The 18,368-nt window shown below is 33.8% G+C and overlaps 1 protein-coding gene across 2 annotated transcripts in view; it reads right to left on the minus strand.

Moving 5' to 3' along the window:
* The window catches only part of Ube3a (ubiquitin protein ligase E3A), a 68,955-nt gene that overhangs the window by 41,533 nt on the left and 9,054 nt on the right, over nucleotides 1–18,368 (minus strand). The window contains exons 2-4 of one of the 2 annotated variants that reach the window (XM_075953165.1): nucleotides 14,151–14,214; nucleotides 11,943–12,062; nucleotides 8,463–8,507 (exon numbers count right to left, since the gene is read on the minus strand). In XM_075953165.1, the coding sequence (XP_075809280.1) occupies nucleotides 8,463–8,507; nucleotides 11,943–11,962 (65 nt within the window). In that variant the 5' untranslated portion in view covers nucleotides 11,963–12,062; nucleotides 14,151–14,214. The remainder of the gene's footprint in view (nucleotides 1–8,462; nucleotides 8,508–11,942; nucleotides 12,063–14,150; nucleotides 14,215–18,368) is intronic. The other variant, XM_075953166.1, reaches the window with a different exon arrangement.

Genomic DNA, 18,368 nt, shown 5'->3' on the forward strand with positions numbered 1-18,368 from the left:
TTAATTATACTATGATCTCAAAAAATAAAATTAAATGAAAAAGAAATAGAATTCATATTTGAAGAATAATCTGAAGACCTTGCTCAAAAAAATGAAAAATAGGGAAAGAAAGTAATTTAGCTACCATGCCTTATTTTCTCAAGTATTTGACACAAAACTATCTATAAAATTCATACTTTTTTAATTTCAAATGAAGCTTTCTACAATCAAAGAAATACACAGCATGAAGTAACAATACTGAACTTGAATTCTAATACCTGTAGAAATTTTTTGTTCCTTGGTTTTGTTTGCTTTTTGTTTTTTTGGAGTAGAATGTGGTAAACATTTAGATGTACCCAATATACACTATCTACAAAGTTTGTGTGATATTACATTGTGCTAAAAGTAAAACAAAAGCCACACCCATATTTCATGAACATGTTCCCCAGACAAGTTAGAACCTGCTATTTGGGGTGGCCTGAAACTTCACATTTTTTTTCTACGTGGTGACTTCTACTTGGCTCTACAATAAACCACCTTACCCCTTTTACAGTGACTTTAACTGTTTTGTGCTGACAGTGCTAATTAATCTTCATGATAACACGAACAAAAGACTAGTTAGAGAACACACAGAAGACCCTGAAGGAAAAAGTTCTGCTTTTTAGACATTAACTTGAAAGAGTATCTTTTTATTTTCAATAATTTCTCTAGAATTAAACTGTACTAACAGCAAATAAACTCTATGAGCTAAAGGTAAACTATCCTCACTAATATTCCCTAAAATCTTTTGATGGGAAGAAAAAAATATGAATGAATAAAATTCACAATCCACATGAAGACTAAGTCTTTCCCTAGATAAACCCCAAAGAGTGTAACCAAGTATATATATATATATATATATATATATATATATATATATATATATATAATTTACTTTCTGAGAAGACTTAGCCAAATATCAGCCAGTCATTCCTAATATAAACTAAGAACATAGTTCCTCTTATCAAATGAGAAGCTATAGCTTTTGTGTTTGATAAACCTGATAAAAGGACAGATTATGACTGACCTCTCTTCCATAACCAGTGCTTTATACCGCCTGCTCACGTCAACTTCCATGTTGTGATCTATGATCTACTTTCAATCATGCTTCCTTCCTATCTCCCATCACCTTACCTCTGCATTCCACTAATCCTGCGCCTAAGCAGCAGAGATGTGTACGTTTGCTGGTAGGAATTCTTCCTCCTGAGAACACCCTAGTCCTTCATTACCAAAGCTCACATCCCAATCTTCTATATGTCTGTATCCCTACAGTGACCACTGCACTTCTCCACATTAACTCCACTTATTTATCAAACAGTAGTGAGCACATGACCCTATAGCTAAACTACAAAATCATATCTTCTAAACTACAAAATCACAGACTCAATATGGCTTAACTTCTCTTTAACAAATGCAATAACAATTGCTTACTTTTTCTTCAGTTGGTGTTTTTCTAGTTATTTGACTTAAAAAAAATGTCAGACAACGTAAATTTCTTCTCCATGTTAGAAGGCTAATTAATCCTTGGATAAAGAGCCAACAAAGATTCTACCAAACCAAGAGTACAATCTTTAAAACAGAACCACCTATGATTAAAGAGAATTCTTTTACTTTAAAAAATATTTGAAATATTAATTGGTGCATACTTACATTCTTGGAAACGTGCCTATGTTAAACATCACACAGAAACTAAAAACATCCAACCTTATAACCAGAGTTCACTCTGATTAAAAGGCTCAGTACTCACGCGGTCTTTCTCTCAGAGAAAAAAAAAAAAAACCTGAGAAAAACATTCATGGATCATGGAGCACAGAGCAAAGAGACTTGCCAAATGGCAAATATTAAAGATGTTAAGACAGTATTTCCCATACTCACAGGAGCTAAGAGCTAAGAATATATATGACAGAGTATGAAATACATTGATACCACAATAACTTTTCCATGTTTTTGGACATTAAAACCTTTGCATACATTTAATGATTTCTACACTTTCACACAGTAAGCATTTACTGATTACTTACTACATTCTTCATTAGGTATTCAGGTAGCTGTAGTTGTGAACCTAATATAGTCTAGTGTGACCTAAAAGAGTCTCAATTGAGGGCTTGCCTACATCAGCTGGCCCATGGGTGTGCACCTGCAAGATTTGTTTTGACTGACCTAAGAAGGCCTTGACTATTGTGGGCAAGGTCATTCCCTGGGCAAGTTGTCTTGGACTGCATAAAGAAGTGGGTATGCTAAGCTTGGGTCTGCACACTGAGTCAACAAGCAGCATTATTTCATACTTCCACGTTCTTTCAATGGTGACCTAAAACTTGAAAGTTGAAAAATCCTTTGGTCCTCTAAGATGTTGTTGGTCAGAGTATTAAATGCCAACAGCCATGTTCTGGTGAGAGCTTTAAAAAAAATTGTGTTATTAAATCATAAAAAGATAAATAGATATAACTGAAAAGATGAGACATAATCATAATTAGACAAAGTTACCCAGAAAGGACATCTCTGACAAGACATCATCTAAGAATTCTGAAAAAGAAAAAGATGTGAGGAACCCAAGAGAAAGAATACTAGACTTAAGAAGACAAAAGTTGTAGGGTAAGAACATGAAGTACAGAATATCATCTAAATTAAAGAAGCCAGTTCATATAAGGCCATATCATTTTCTGGGTATAGTTTATGAATGGGAAGTGTTTGAAAAGTTTTAAGTATAGAAAAGATGGTTTAACATCAGTACCAAAAAAGCCCATTTATAGATTCTAGGACAAAAGTACTAAGAAACAATGAAATGCCTTCTCAAACCAAGATGGCAATGGCGCTTTAAATGCTTTAAGTGGCCAAATAGAATTTTGAAGATAAGTCCAGCAGGACTTACAAAAGGTTCCAACATGAGACACAGACAAGAAAGATGCATTCCAAAATTTGGTTAATGGACATGGGAAACAACTACTGAATAAAATTCAAAGGTTTATAAAAGAAAATTTGAGGAAATTAAGAGTATACAAGTAACAGCCTTACTTTGGATTAATCAATTTCTGTGTGTGCACACATGTGCAGGCATGTGTACCTAGGCGTGTGCATTTAGCAACCAGGAATCAATTCCAGACTTCATCTTCAATTGCTCCAGATCTAACTTTTTGAGACAGGGTCTCTCAGTAAACCTAAAACTCACTGAACCATCTAGACTGAAGAAACAATGAGTTTCAACTATAATTCTATTTCTGCCCCTCCCCCAAAAGTGGGTAAGATGACCACACCACACTTTTTACATAGGTTCTGGGGATCAGATCAATGTACTTGTAAAGCAGCTATTATACCAAACAAACAGACTCCTTAGCGGGTTTTGACTACTTTCTTTTATTGCTGCTGTTATTTAAAGCCAGAGTCTCATGTAGCCTAGACTGAGACTTACTATATGAGTAAAGCTAGCCCTATACAACCTCCCAAGTACTGGGATTCTAGGAGTGAGCCAAAATGCCCAGGAAAATATCAAGATTCTTAAAAACCCTAAATGCACAAGCTTCTAACATGAAGCTTTCATAAAATCTACCTGAATACCTTCTGGGTTTCCATTCTGTTCTATTAAACTCATAGGCTAAAAAAATAAATTCTACCCCATTATGTCACCAATAAAGTGACATCAGTGTCAATGTGCATGTTATAATCCCATATAAGAATTTCAAAATTACTTCCATTAATATTAAACAATTTTAGTATCTATTTACTTCAAACAAGTATTCCTTTATCTTAACCATATACCTATGATTATGAAAATTTATCTGTTAAAAGCTTTCATTTATGAAATAATTTTGATATATGAAAACACAGACGTCTTTCCAAAATTTTTATTTTTATTGACAAGTAAGAACTGCATATATTCATCTCACATACAAAGCATCTTTGCAAAGATACTTAAGATTTCACCTTTAGTGATACTCAAGAATGCATATATTAACAAGTCACACGCTGTACAATAGGTTTCTGAACTAAATTCTATCCATTTTCCATTTTGTATTCTGTGACCACCACCTAGTCTATCACAAGTAACATTTTTAAGAATGTCAATGTTTTTAGTTTACACACATGAGATCATGCAGCACTTGTTTTTCTGCACTTGACTTATTTCATTAAATGTGAACCACTATTTCCACCCATGTTTTCAGACATAGGATTTCAGACAACTTTTAATGGTTAAAAATTACATTATCATATATTCCAAATTTTATTTATTTACCTACTGACAAACATTAGTTTATTTCCGCATTCTGATTGCAATCAACATGAAAATGTAGGTATCTCTTTCAACACACGAGTTTAATTTCCTTTAGCTATATATTCCTATAATGTAACTGCTAGGTCATGGCAATTCTACTTTTAAATTTTTGAGGAAACTATTATTTTTCATAGTTGATCTAATTTACATTTCCTCCAACTGTGTGCAAGATTTCTGTTTGCCACCATGAACATTAGTATTTTGATAATAACCATCCTAGCAGGTACGAGGTGTCATCTCACTGTTGCTTCATTTTGATTTTCTAGTTATTACAGAGATTATAAATTTTCTCTCATGAATCTGAAGTCATGTGTAGTGGCACACACCTTTTCTCCCAGCACTCAGGAGGCAGAGGCAGGAAGTATGAAGCCAGCCTGGTTTATATAGCAAGTTCCAGGACACCTATGGCTACAAGGAGAAAACCTATCTGGAACAACAAAAAGTAAAATCATTAGATTTTTTTTTTCTCAGAAAAATCAGAAAGAGAACAAGGAAAAGTATATGTCAGAGTTTGTAGAGAGTAGAGGAAGGGGAGAAATGTATTTATAAACCTCAGAATATTTTTAAAAAGTAAAAGGCAATTTTTTTTTTTCATTTAGACACTCTGCCATTTGGACTCTTTTTTTTTTCCATGTGTGGGCTATAGTAGAGCCTCACAGGAATGTAGTCCAATTCTACATCTCTAATTAGCATAGAGTTTACCAATTAGACTAGCCCCAGGGATCCTCCTGAGTCTTCCCTCTGCACTAGAATTTTATGTGTATACTACCATACCCCGCACTTTTATGTTGTTACTACATTATCAAATCAGGTCCTTAGGCTTGTTACCTACCTGTATCACTTCTTCAGAAGCAACTATTTAAGTCCGCTGTCCACTTCTGCAATCAATTATCTAACTTAAATAATTCATGTATTAACTCCTCAAATGGAAATGCTTCTTTCATTTCAAGGCATTTATCTATTAATTACATCTTTTCGTTTGCAGTTAGCTTTTAAGTTTGGTATAATCCCATTAGGCTATTTTTTGTTGTCATGTCTTTTAAAAAGTTCACAAACACAAATATTAACAAGTTTTTTCTATCTTCTTAAAGTAGCTGACAGTTGTAAAGGCTATTAACTAAGTACATAATCATTCTTCTGTTGATGCATACCCAACTTTCTCAGCTCAATAGGTATTGAACGTATTGTTCTTTTCTTCTGCAAGAATGGCCAGTGCTCTCAGCTGAGCCAGCTCTGCAGACTCAAGAATCCTTGACTTAGAAAATAAGGCAATGTGGTACCTGTAGTGAGAAAGACTTGGCTTTTGTTTTTCATTGTTTTTGTTGTTTCTCTTTTGGTTTTCTGAAGAGAGTTTCTCTATGTAGCTCAGCCTGTCCTGGACCTCACTCTGTAGACCAGCTGGCTTACAACAAGATATCCACCTGCCAATGCCTCCTGGGTGCTGAGATTAACCGACAAAAGTAAACACACTAAACTATGGTGAATAATGTTTATGTGTTGTTTAATTCATTTTGCTATTGTCTTTCTTAAGAACTCTTATTATTAGTAGTAGAGATAGTAGTAGAGTTTCTCTTTTGTTTTCATATCAGAGCAATGATTGGCTCATAAAAATAGTTTGGAAATCTTCAAAAGTTTTGACTGAGCTTGGAAAATATTATTATTAGTTCCTTAAATGTTTAGTGCATTCCAGTAATCAAGACATTAGGTCTGGGCTTTATCTGGCAAGAGATTTAATTACTGCTTTAGAATCTTGTGACAACAAAATTTCTCAATCATGCCCATGAATAAAAGAATATAAATACAAAATGCTCTAATGCAGTAAGTAGTCTGCATACAACACTAGCAATAGTCTGTCCTATCCTGCGACTATTCAACCTACAGTATTACTCATTAAAGACTACTAGGGAAGTCTCTGAAAACTGCAAGCATTATATGAGGTTTCTAAACTCAGCTAGCCATTCAATGCATGGAACTTTCAATGTTTAGTCTGCTTCATTACCCCAGCACCTTCTTCACTTTTTACGTTTTTAGTATACTCAATCCCAACTCAATTATGCTAATTGGCGTTCCACAAACCACCATTAAATTTTTTTCATAAAAAGGCACATGGGGAGCTGTTGGTGATGGCACATGCCTTTAATCCCAGCACTTGGTAGGCAGAGGCAGGTCAATCTCTGATCTTGAGGCCAGCCTGGTCTAGAAAGAGTGCCTGGTCTAGAAAGAGTAAAGCCAGGGATACACAGGAAAACCCTGTCTCAAAAAAAAAAAGAAAGAAAAGAAAAGAAAGGCAAGGCACTTTTTCTTCAGTTTCTGCCATTACTGGCAGCTATCTAGGTATACAAACTTGTTTGCTTTTTAAGAGTAAAAGCAACAACAACAAAAAAAGCTACTCGGTTACTAAACTATAATAAATTAAATCACATCCCTTAGGATGACTATTACTCCCCAAAGAAATTTTAATACACCAGCCAAGTTGTAGAAAAACCATAATGCTTTTATTATAGGTAATATAAATAAAATGGTATAGCTTCGTTTAAAACAATATGGCACTGTTTCAAGATATTAAACATAATTACCATGATATAATAATTATACTTCCTATTTAGACCCAAAAGAATTTTGGACAAGGTTTCAAAGAACAGGTCCATGCTTATAGCAGCATTATTCCCAACTGCTAACTCAGAAATACCCCATTAACAGATGAACAGATAGATGGGCCAAATAAAGCATATACAAGCAAGTGAAATTACTCAGTCTAAAAAAAAAAAGTTCTAGCATATGATACAAAGAAATGAACTTTGAGGATGCTGTGTTTAGTAAAATAAGCCCATTATTAAAGAAAAAAGCTGTTGTGACTGCACTTATTTAAGGAAGTTAGAAGAACCACAATTTAGACAAAAAGCAGAATCGTAGTTGCTCGTCAGTAGGAATTAGGAATAACGAGTCACTATTTAATACATACAAAGTTTCAGCATGTAAGATACAAACATTCTGATGATAAATGCTCAAAAATCCACACTAGCACTGAATTGCATAGTTTAAAACGGTAAATAGTAAATTTTCCACATTTTATAATTGTTTTAAAGTTATCATACAAGTTATATGGTCACATAAATTTAAAATATATATGCCATAGTCGTTTTCGTGAAGATCACAATGTACATAAGCATTTAAAATGATGTAATCTGCTTTCAGTAAAGAAAATCTTGACTTTTTCAACAACGTTTTTAAATACAGCTCCCTCTAATTTCAGAATGTGTACCGTGCATTTGTGCAGGTACACGTGTGGAGAGGCATATGCAGAAGTCAGTGTCTCCATCAACTGTTCTTTATTTACTAAGGCACTCATTTCTGCCAACCTACCAGCCACCTTCCCCCTACTCCAGTCTTCCTACTTGCCACTGCAACAGTCTCCTGCCTAATCCCCCTGTAATGATGATTCTTTCTCCAGTTTTCATTCCTCACCATCAGATTTTGAAAAAGTCTCAGTTCCTCACTTTTCCCTGTACTCAAAGTGTCCTACTTCAGAACCTTGCCCATGACTCTGCCTAAAAACCAGTCAAACTTCCAGCTGCTTAATTCTTAGTAACATTTCAAGTTACACTTGGTTTTACCCGGTTATGCTAATTTTCCTACTATCTCCACTAGACTTCTATTGCATAGCTTGGTATTCCTCTGTATTCTCACTATAGCCCAACTACAGCTCTATTTAAATAATTAAAAATATTTGTTTGTGCTCTTTCAAAGAGTAGGAACTAATTCTCATCACGCATCTTTATATCCAAAACACAGGACCTAATGACTTAGAGTAAACAGAAGTCACATCTACACAGTCGTATTTCCATTAGTTATGTATTAGTCAATAGCAGGTACCAACAAGGCCACACCTATCTGTTGTCATTTCTCTGTTTACCCATACCTGCTCAGGGCAAAAAAGCACAAGAATTCAGAATCACGTACACAATTATCTACTTACCATCAGACATCTAATGATTTGCAGATCATGGAAGCATTTGGTAAGGGGAGAAACAGATATTTTCCAATCTCTGAATATAATTTTCAGTTTTTTCTTCTTATTTAAATTTATTTTATTGATTTTTAAGCCTAGAAGGTATTTTCCAATAAAGCAGTGTAGGGCAACTTAAAACACACATAGCCTGAACCAAGTTATACTTACATTCGGTTAGCTTCAATGTCCTCAGACTGGGATTCTCCTGGTGATCTGTAAATGTAATTAAAGACAAAGGTTAGTGAATTCCAAAAAGGTACAAAAATGTAAGCAGGGAAGATAAATTTGAAAGCAATATTTAAGCTCTAATGAAAGGGTATTTTAAAATGAGAAAAAGAAATTAGAATCAGTATACTCAGATATCAAATCAGTATAAACTATAATAATTTACAAAGTCAAACAGTATGAAAAACAAAACAGTAACTTTCTATCAAGATGGGCTGCCTGCATTAGCAAATTGGTATTCATAGTCTTGAAATTAAATAAAGTGTTAACAAACTGTAACCTGGCAAACACGCCAAGATGTGGAATGATCACCTGATTTTGTAGGTATGTTTTACTGAGATAGTTGCATGTACTGAAACACTGTCTATGTATACTGACCAGTTTTCCCTCAAAACCTAAAATATTCACAGGTCCCTTAAAAAATATCTGCCAGCTTCTGCTCTAGACAATTCAAACTATGATATTATAGTGTATGTAAATTTTAAGATAGTTAAATGCTATGTACCATTCTAATCATGATTACTGTGGTTCAATAAGGAAATTAGCTTTCCCTAAGAAACATTTAAATATCATCAGCATGTATGTGGAGCATTATATTTGCTAGATAATTGTAAGCTAGTTTCAGCTTTAAGAGTTGCTGGTTATTTTCTTTATTTTTAATATATTAGCTATTATAGGAAATACATACATCTAAAGCATCAAGAAGCATCCCATTTTTATTGGGTTGGAGCAGGAGGCACATGGTTAAGGAACAATTCTAGAGCTGGGCACAGCAGCACTTTCCCGTACCTCCTGTCCTCAGAGGCTAAGTCGGGTTCATCCTTAGTTTGAGGCCAGCCTAAACTAAACAGTGAGACGCTGCATCACAAAAGTCAATTAACTTTTTAAAAAGTTTGTTACTGTGTTAATTTTTATAAATCATTAATGTGATAGGCAATGTCCCCTTTCTTTCTTTTTTTTGGGGGGGAAGGTGAGGGAGGGTATCACTGTGCAGCTCTGGGAGTCCTGGAATTTGCTTTGTAGACCAGGTTGGCCTTGAACTCACAGAGATCTACCTGCTTCTGCCTAGGAATGCTGGGATTAAAGGCTTGCCAACACCTACCAGTATGAGAGTCAATGTTCTATGGTGAACTGATTTTAGTACCTATTTCTGTCTACCACTTCAAATTCCCAAAATGGGTTAGGAAAAAAAAAAGATTAAGTTAAATTTCAAATTGGTATACAAATATAACTGGACTGGATTTGTGAATTTATTAATGACTTCAGACTTTCCAACTTAAACAAACAAAAAAAAGTTTATAAAAAGGCTTCTTTTCGCACATGGTTATGGACGCTATTTTAACAAAGAACCTTAAATCAGGGGCTGGAGAGGCAGTTCATTGATTAAGAGCACTGGCTGCTCCCAGAGAATCAAGGTTTGAGTCCAAGCACCCACACAGTTGCTCATAACCATCTGTAAGTCCAGTCCCAGGTCTGATGCCCTCTTCTGGCCTCTGTGGGCACCAGGCACACATGTGGTACACGTGCATACCTGTAAGCAAAACACTTACACACATAAAGTAAATTTAAAATTAAAAAAGAATTTTAAAATTTACTATATTACTTTTAGTGTCAAAAATTCACTTCTTTGCTAGACCTTCAAAATAACACTGCAATTCATTTCGATTCCAAGTCAGTAAATACACAAACAGAGAGAAAGAGAGAAAAAAAGGCACGTTTGATTAAAACAAATCCCAAAGCTCAAATACTTTAGATTTTCTTAGCAGTGCATTTATAGTTTCTGTTTAACACGAAATTACATAGGAACTGAAACTGGCACTTGGATGTGATAACAAATGCAACACCTCACCACCCTCTCTCCAAGGGAATAAGCACATCATCTGGCTATCCCAAGATTGTCCCGAAACTTACATCCTATACAAAAGGGCTAGAAGAGCTAAAACAAGATGATTACCCATACAGACTAGCAAACTCATTTTTTAGTGTGCCCCTCCAACATCTGACATTACAGTGTGAGGTAAAGCTCACTTGCAAAATAAAATAAAAAAGTAAACATGTTAGAAATGAGAAAGGCAAATTAGAACTTGTTAATCAGCTAGGAAGCAAAATGTTTGAAATGAATTGGGGAAAGCGAAATTTTTTTAAAAGGTTTGGAAATGATGAGGAGGAAAAAAATACAGGAAAAATGTAAGACATTAGGGAAAAAACATGCCTCAGGAGAACATTATAGAACTATTGCAAACTTTCAAGATCCTAAAATAATCTATAGAGCAAACATATCTTCAAACAGCCAACTATAGCTATTTTCTCAACTTGTTCCCTAAACAAAATATGTAAACACCAGTATCACAATGCCAAAAAAGCATACACACACACACTAGATCTCTATTTAATGTCTACATATATCAGAGTGAGCCATTAAACACCAGTAAGCCAAACTAATAACTTAAGACAACCTAACTGAAAGAATAGAGTTAAAAAGGATTCAAAGATTATTATCCTAAAATTATTCTCAGATTTAGATTTAGACACAGCACAGGCTGCTTTCATTCAAACTGCAGTTTTATTTCAATCAAAATAAAAGTAAATATACACAACAGAAAGATGTTATTACTAACTGTGTACATCTGAATAATGTCTACTTTCAGACTACTTCAACAGTATTCTAAGTAAATTACTAAAATATACCCTAAAACTAAAATTAACTCTCAAGTACCTACTAACAGTCCCAAAGCTGTACTCTGGTTCTTAAGGAACTTATTGTTCCTTTACTAGCAACACATTACAAATAAGAATACAGTACACACTTCTAGTTTACCAAATCCAAAATTTAAAATGAACCAAACTTTAAAAAAATAAATAAAAATAAATGAAATTGGTAAACTGAAACATACCTAGTAACACTGAAGAAGACAGTCTTAAAAGTATCAATCTGAACGACAGAAAGGGATGACAACGCACCCAAGTAACATCAGCAATGCAGCGTGAACTAGCAAATACACCCTTCTAAGGATATAGAGCTGCACCTTTAACTCCACTACAGACTAACTTTACTAAAGGTGCAACACTTCTAGAGAGGCATGTAAACTTCTACCACAACAGAGGTACACTTACAAACACTAATCAAGGCATTTTCCATATATTTCCTAAAACACCTACAGTGCAATCTTCACACATTTGAGAAACATTTTCTATATAAAAAACAGGTCTTTGGTGACTACTTATCTTCATGAATGAAAGGACAGGTAAGAAATTCACTCTAGTAAGTATCTTCAAAAGGATCTTAAATGGAGAAATAGCTCTACTCTTAGGTCCTCTATCTTAGCAATATCCCTGCCTCCTATGCATTGCCTTCATTTATACAGCACATATTCACTTTACAATGACAGCCTGTAAAGACTGTAGAATAACATTCAAAGTTACCTTTTACAAGCTGTGGCCATTCGGGGACATCAGGGTGGTAACAGCTCTGAGTCACTGATTAAAAACAGGTTGTCACACCAGTCTAGTTGCTAACGTGATCTGAACGGAGGCTTAATAATTCTAACAAATTAAACAGACCTTTAGTTAGAACACTAGCATAAACCCAGTTCACTGTTCAAATCATAATCTTCAAAGCTTAAAATCAGTTGTCAACATAAAATTTATTAGAATAATTATCATAGGAAAACCTTTATGGACTATTTTCCAGTATATTGTTTTCTTAAATGATCTCTTCACTTGAGAAAATGAGGTACGTTCTCAACCCAAAACCCAGAAAATTTTAAATCATCTTGTCAGCAACTCAAAAAGGTTTGGATTTAGGGGTATTTCAGATTCTGCATTTTCAGATTAGATATGCTTAATCAGTGAAGTCTATAGAAACATCTGAAAAATTCTTAAATCTGAAACACATCTGGTACCAGGCATTTCTGAGAGAGATAATAATCCTTGCTTTTCAATGTTTATATGGCTTACAAAGTACAGTGATCAACAGTACCCCTAAGTTCCACTGACTTTAGATCTGCGAGATCAAAGCAGACACTTAAGAATAACAATAACCAGCCTCGGAGTGACTACCCAACTTGTCCAAGGTTTCACAAATAATGTTGAAATAAGACTAAAATCAAGATTGACTACCTTTCTACCAATTATTAAAATTTTGCTATGGCTTAGCTTTGCTTTACAGAGTTTTGAGATTTCAATACTTACAAATAAGCAAAGAATTCGAATATGGACTGTGGCAATAGTTAAAATGAGACTGATTTAATAACAGGAATCTTAAACTGATAGAGAGACCATCTGCCAGAGGCAAATTCTTGATGAAATAGTTGCACATATACATATTCTGTAGTTTATAGTAGATTCATCTAAAATTAACTTTAAAACCCTTGGCTGTATAAGAAAGTGTCCATGCTCAATCCTAATAGACTCAATTCTATAAAAATTACACAGCAAAATACAAATGCATACCCTTATTCTCCAAGTACCTTAACTCTAATACAAAGTTTTAAGTAAAACTTTTTAACTCAAATTTCACTGTACTCTTTAATCATGCTGTAAGTCTGCCAAAATGCCTTATACTAGCAATATAATATACCAGTACTGGTATATCATTTTATCCAGTTAGTTTTTCCCTCAAGCATCGTCCACTGACTTAACCACACAGAACAAATGTGAATAACTAGAAATAAGAAGTCTAAGCCTAGTAAGGGGAAAGCCCCTTCACACTAACATTCACAAACTGACAGCACATACAAACAAGGTCGCTAACAGCATGACCCAGAACTCAACTGAAAACAGGAAGGTATTGGAGAATCTCAAAGCAATTATTCAAACATTAATGTTTGAGCTCATATTTTTGCTAGTGTTCACAACATTAGGGGATTCCAATAAGAAGGACTTATAATCTCTGTAAGAAATAACTCAATTTCCAAGATTTTCCTATCATTACTATATGTTTCCTAACAACATAGGCATCGCTGGGATAGCAATGGACAGAGGCAACAACATTCTTGAAATAAATGATGTGGTCCACGAGATAGTTCCTTTATGGTCTCATGATACTAATAGTCTAAGTGGATTGAGGATATCTGAATGAATCTAACTTCTAACTTAAAAACACAAAATTGACAAGTTAAAATAAAATGGATTAAAGAACTACACACACTCTGAAGATTAAGTCAAGTACTCTCTTCTTTTTTTATGAAGTAGAGAGCTCATCCCAATACTGGTTCCAATGCCATCTGAGATCCCTCAGTCTGTGTGATCACTTACTACCTGGGAAACCTTGGTCAAGTTAGATTACCTCTCTAAACTTCAGTTACATTACAGATAGAATTAAGACCATAGCATGCCTTGTATATAATATGCTTGCAAGTAAGAGATTCTTTACACCCACAGCCTAACATGCAAATCTATTTCCTTGATCTTCTTATCCACATTACTTATGTTCTCATAGTACAGTAATCTCTTATAAATCCTTTCAGCACCCCACTTATATCTCTCAGTCTACCTGGTAGCATACGCAGTACCCTAGCATGATCCTTTAAAAATGACAGATGCTCAAATTTATTGAACGCATTTGTCATTATGTTAGCCATGACAATAATTCATGCAATATGAATTTCAAAAAATAAAACAGAGACATACCATATTTCGCCAAACTTCTGAGGAGCTGGTGAATTCTAAAATCAGGCTCTTACAGATTTTTAACCTAAAATATAAAACACCTCACTCAATTCTTTTAACATAAACAACTGGATAGTCTTTCAGAAATAAAAATCACTAATATTCATTATAAAATAAAAGCAAATCCATCTTCAATAATACTTATAAAGATCCAAAATATACTGAAAGACAAATTTCCCTATTCCTGTTACCAATATCAGTATCAGGGTGGCTAAGTAGACTGTGATCTGAATATTTTCATCTGGGAAAACATGTTTCTCATTTTCACATACAAAGATTAACGCTCCTCATTTCCTTAGCCTTTTCACAAATAAGCTGAAAATATATGAAAACTGCTCACATACCTCAAATCCCTCCACACACTTAGAGTAATTCTGCTTTCAGATAAACTCTATATGCAAAACATCTGCTGTACAAAAACATTGATGCTTATCTACTACCTCCTAGAGATGCAACTATGGCTAAGTCCTTTGAACTCTCAGTCTCTCAAGAATTAAGTTGTTGAATTAAAGTAAATGTATTCAAAGTATATAGATTCCTTCCTGACACATAACAGGGCCCCATTACACTGTGGCATTACTTATGTAAACCCCTCCATGTCTATAACTCTTTACAAATAAAAACTACAAAAATACCCAACTTATTACAAAGCTTAAAGTAAGCTCTTCAGTAATTTTTAAATTCTTAGTTCAGAGTTCACTTATAACCTATCAGAGGTATTTTTCAGTTTTCAGGTATTCTTATTTGTTTCATCATAATGAGAAAACCAAATCCCAATGACTAAGAAACCCTCCCAATACATAACAGGTTAAAGGAACAAAATAAATATATCTGCATATTATTTATAGGTAAGAGTAGACAGATGGACGGATGGATGGACGGACAAATTGATTGATAGATTTGAGACAGAGTCTCACTACATAACTTTGGCTAGCCAGAAATTTGCTATGTAGACTTGGCTGGCCTTAAATTCAGATTGCCTGATTCTCTCTCCTGAATGCTGGGATTAGAGATGTGTGCCACCATGCCCAGCCTTGCTTTAAGTACTAAAATATATATATATAAAATATAAATAAACCATTGAGAGTTTTGAGAGCTGAGCTTCATGCTTTACCAAAAAAAAAAAAAATTACTTGTGGAAATCTATTAAAATTTACCTTTAGGTGGAAATAGTGAAATACATCTGTATCTCAGCACTGAAGAGGTCAGATCAGAAATTCAAAGGCAGATTTGTCTGTGCAGTGAGTTCTAGATCAGCCTAAACTAAGAGAACCTGCCCCTCCCAAAAAATTAAGAAAGGGATAAAAAAAGAAAGCAACGAAGGAAGGTAGAAATGATGGACAGAAGAATGGACAAACAGACAAACTTAGGCTTTCCTGCAGTGATTCTGATGCAGGACAATAAGAACACATAAACTTGTATTTTGAACACACTCCAAATAATGCATAGATTTCATTTTATGAATATATATATATTCAAAAACATTGATATATATACCTATATATGTGTATATATATATATATATGTAGTTTTTTTTTCCAAACAGGGTTTCTCTATAGCACCATATATATTTTTAAGACCTTATCTCTGGCATTATAACCTCCCCCAACTCCTAATTATCAAAGCTATAACACATTTGAATGTCAGCATCTAAAGTAATTTAAAACTAAAAATAATCTCAATTATACCAAGAGCAAAATAAAAGAAAAAAAGCAAAAACCATTCTACTCTATATATATCTGCATGTCACCAATCTGACTGTCCTAAAAAGTGGATATTGTGCCATCATCTTTCCTTATTTCTATTTAACCTAACCACTACAAGTCTTCAAATTCTTCATTCAAAACATGTCAGTTAGATTTTGAGTGTATACTGGTAGCTGAAAATACATGATCTCTTATACTGTGGGGGAGATGAGGACAAATTAAAAACCTCACAATAAACTATAATTATAATTCAAAGAGAAAAGCTATGGAGGAGATTCACAAAGATGCTGTTATAATAGAATCCCGACTTAACCTGTGGAAAAGAACCTCCACAAGAGATAAGATTTATCACATACTAAGTAAATCCTGTGACATACTGTTAGGATTCACAGTTCAACGACTCATCAGAAAAACTCAAATAATACAGTAAAATTTCTCCTTCCAAATCAAATATATTGCTTACGTACTGCTACCAATTCTACCTCTGGAATGACCCAACAATCCAACACTATCCCTAAGCATTTTGTGGTGGCTCTTAGTTGCTTTCAGAGCAAAGCTTACTCTCTCTATCATAACATTAAGAGAGTATGTCAATCACTCATTTCTATACTTACAATCCTTTAAGTGTTTGCAGAATTAAATAACTCATCGAAAACAAAACTTGGGTGACTTTCTTTAGGTAACACATAAGTATGAAGCTAAGATTCACACATAAATCTGAGTCTAAAGATCATCATGTCCATTCCTTTATAAAACATCCTAATTCACATTCAGGCCTAGAAATTTTAACTTTAAAAATATTTCTTAATATTTTATCTTTCAAGAATCTATTGCTTCTCTTCCCCACATGGTTACCAAGATTGTTGAGACATAAAGCTTTGTTTTTTCACTAGCTTCTTTCTTACACATTGACAGAATTATCTTCCCCCAAGTTAGAACTTGCTTATCTCTCATATTAAAAAAAAAATCCTATGCCTTCTTAATACCAATAACATAAATTTCAATTTTTTTCTCATATTAACTGAGGTCCTTGTCATGGCCACACCCAGTCATCCAAATATTGCCCATAAATGATGACATCCTGAGGTATCAACCTCCTTTGGTTATTGCACTCTATCATATATTAGAAGTCCCTATTTCTGATCTCAATAATTTTGCTTCTCAGGACATTTCTCTAGAAATGTTTCCCTTGCTCTGCCATTTCCATCCCCTATTCATTGAAAACAAAACAAACAACAACAAAAACTAGTATTTCTAAACCTTTAGAGAACCCCAAATAAACAATAATTTAAAAGACTGCATGTAAAGACAATAACAGCAACAATAGAGAAATCAGAACCTTCACACACATTACTAATAAAATTATTTTTAAAAAAATACAGCCACTTTGAGAAGCATTTAAAAGTCCCTCTAATTTTAAATACTTAACCTATGACCTAGCTGATTCACACCTACATATATACTGAAGAGAATGATGCATGTTCACAACAAAAGCTGTAAATATATATTCACAAAAAACACTAACAACCAAAATTGGAAGCAACACAAATACCTATCAGCCAATGACTGAACAGACAATCAAACATTTAAAAAAGAATGATTTACTATTATATGCCACAGCACAAATAAACCTTAAAAATGCTATTGTCAAAAAACAAAGATACCACACACAAAAGGATATGGTATCAGTCCCCAAAGGAAGCTGATAAACTGGCTTTACAGTACTGTGAAGAATAAAGGTCAAAGAAGAGCTAAGACAATTCCAAAATTAAGTAGGGACCCTTGGATTCCCAATTTTCAAAACTGTTTATCAAGTTATTACAAAGAAAAATCAGTGATAAAAAAAACTAAAGCAAATGAAATGTAAAGTAAAGCATGATATAAGAGACATTTTTAAAAAATTGGAGAATGTTAGAACCAGTAGCTTTTCATATTATTATTTTTTCAAAAAAAGAATCCTACCTTTCTTCAGATGGACCAAAATAAATAATCCATAGCAAAAACCCTCACTAATAACAGAAAATATGTCAGGCAATTTCCCTTTGTAAAATTGCAAGGAATCCTGACTTTCCAATTAGATACTGAGACTGAGATTGTATAGCAAGAGATAATGCTACAGTGGATTTAACATTTTATTTTATTCTTATTCTGAAAGCATTCCTTGAATGGACTCAAAAGCAAACACAAAATATGATGCCATTTGATATCTTTATTTAAAATCAATTCCAAGTATGGCAAAAAGATGCTAGAACAAAAATGTTCATACACTGCTGATGAACTATCTATTGGCAAATTCAATTTACATAAGAATTTGGCCATATACATTCAAGTTAAAGACATAGCCTATTTTCTAGAAACATCATTTCTTTAATTTACCCTAAAGAAAAACCTGTACAAAGTAAGTATAGAGACACCTCTGTAGCATTATTCCTAAGAGCAATACAGGAAATAATACAAAATATTCATTTGCAGT

This window comes from Microtus pennsylvanicus, chromosome 18 (assembly GCF_037038515.1).
Source record: "Microtus pennsylvanicus isolate mMicPen1 chromosome 18, mMicPen1.hap1, whole genome shotgun sequence".
NCBI classification, from domain to species: Eukaryota; Metazoa; Chordata; class Mammalia; order Rodentia; family Cricetidae; genus Microtus; species Microtus pennsylvanicus.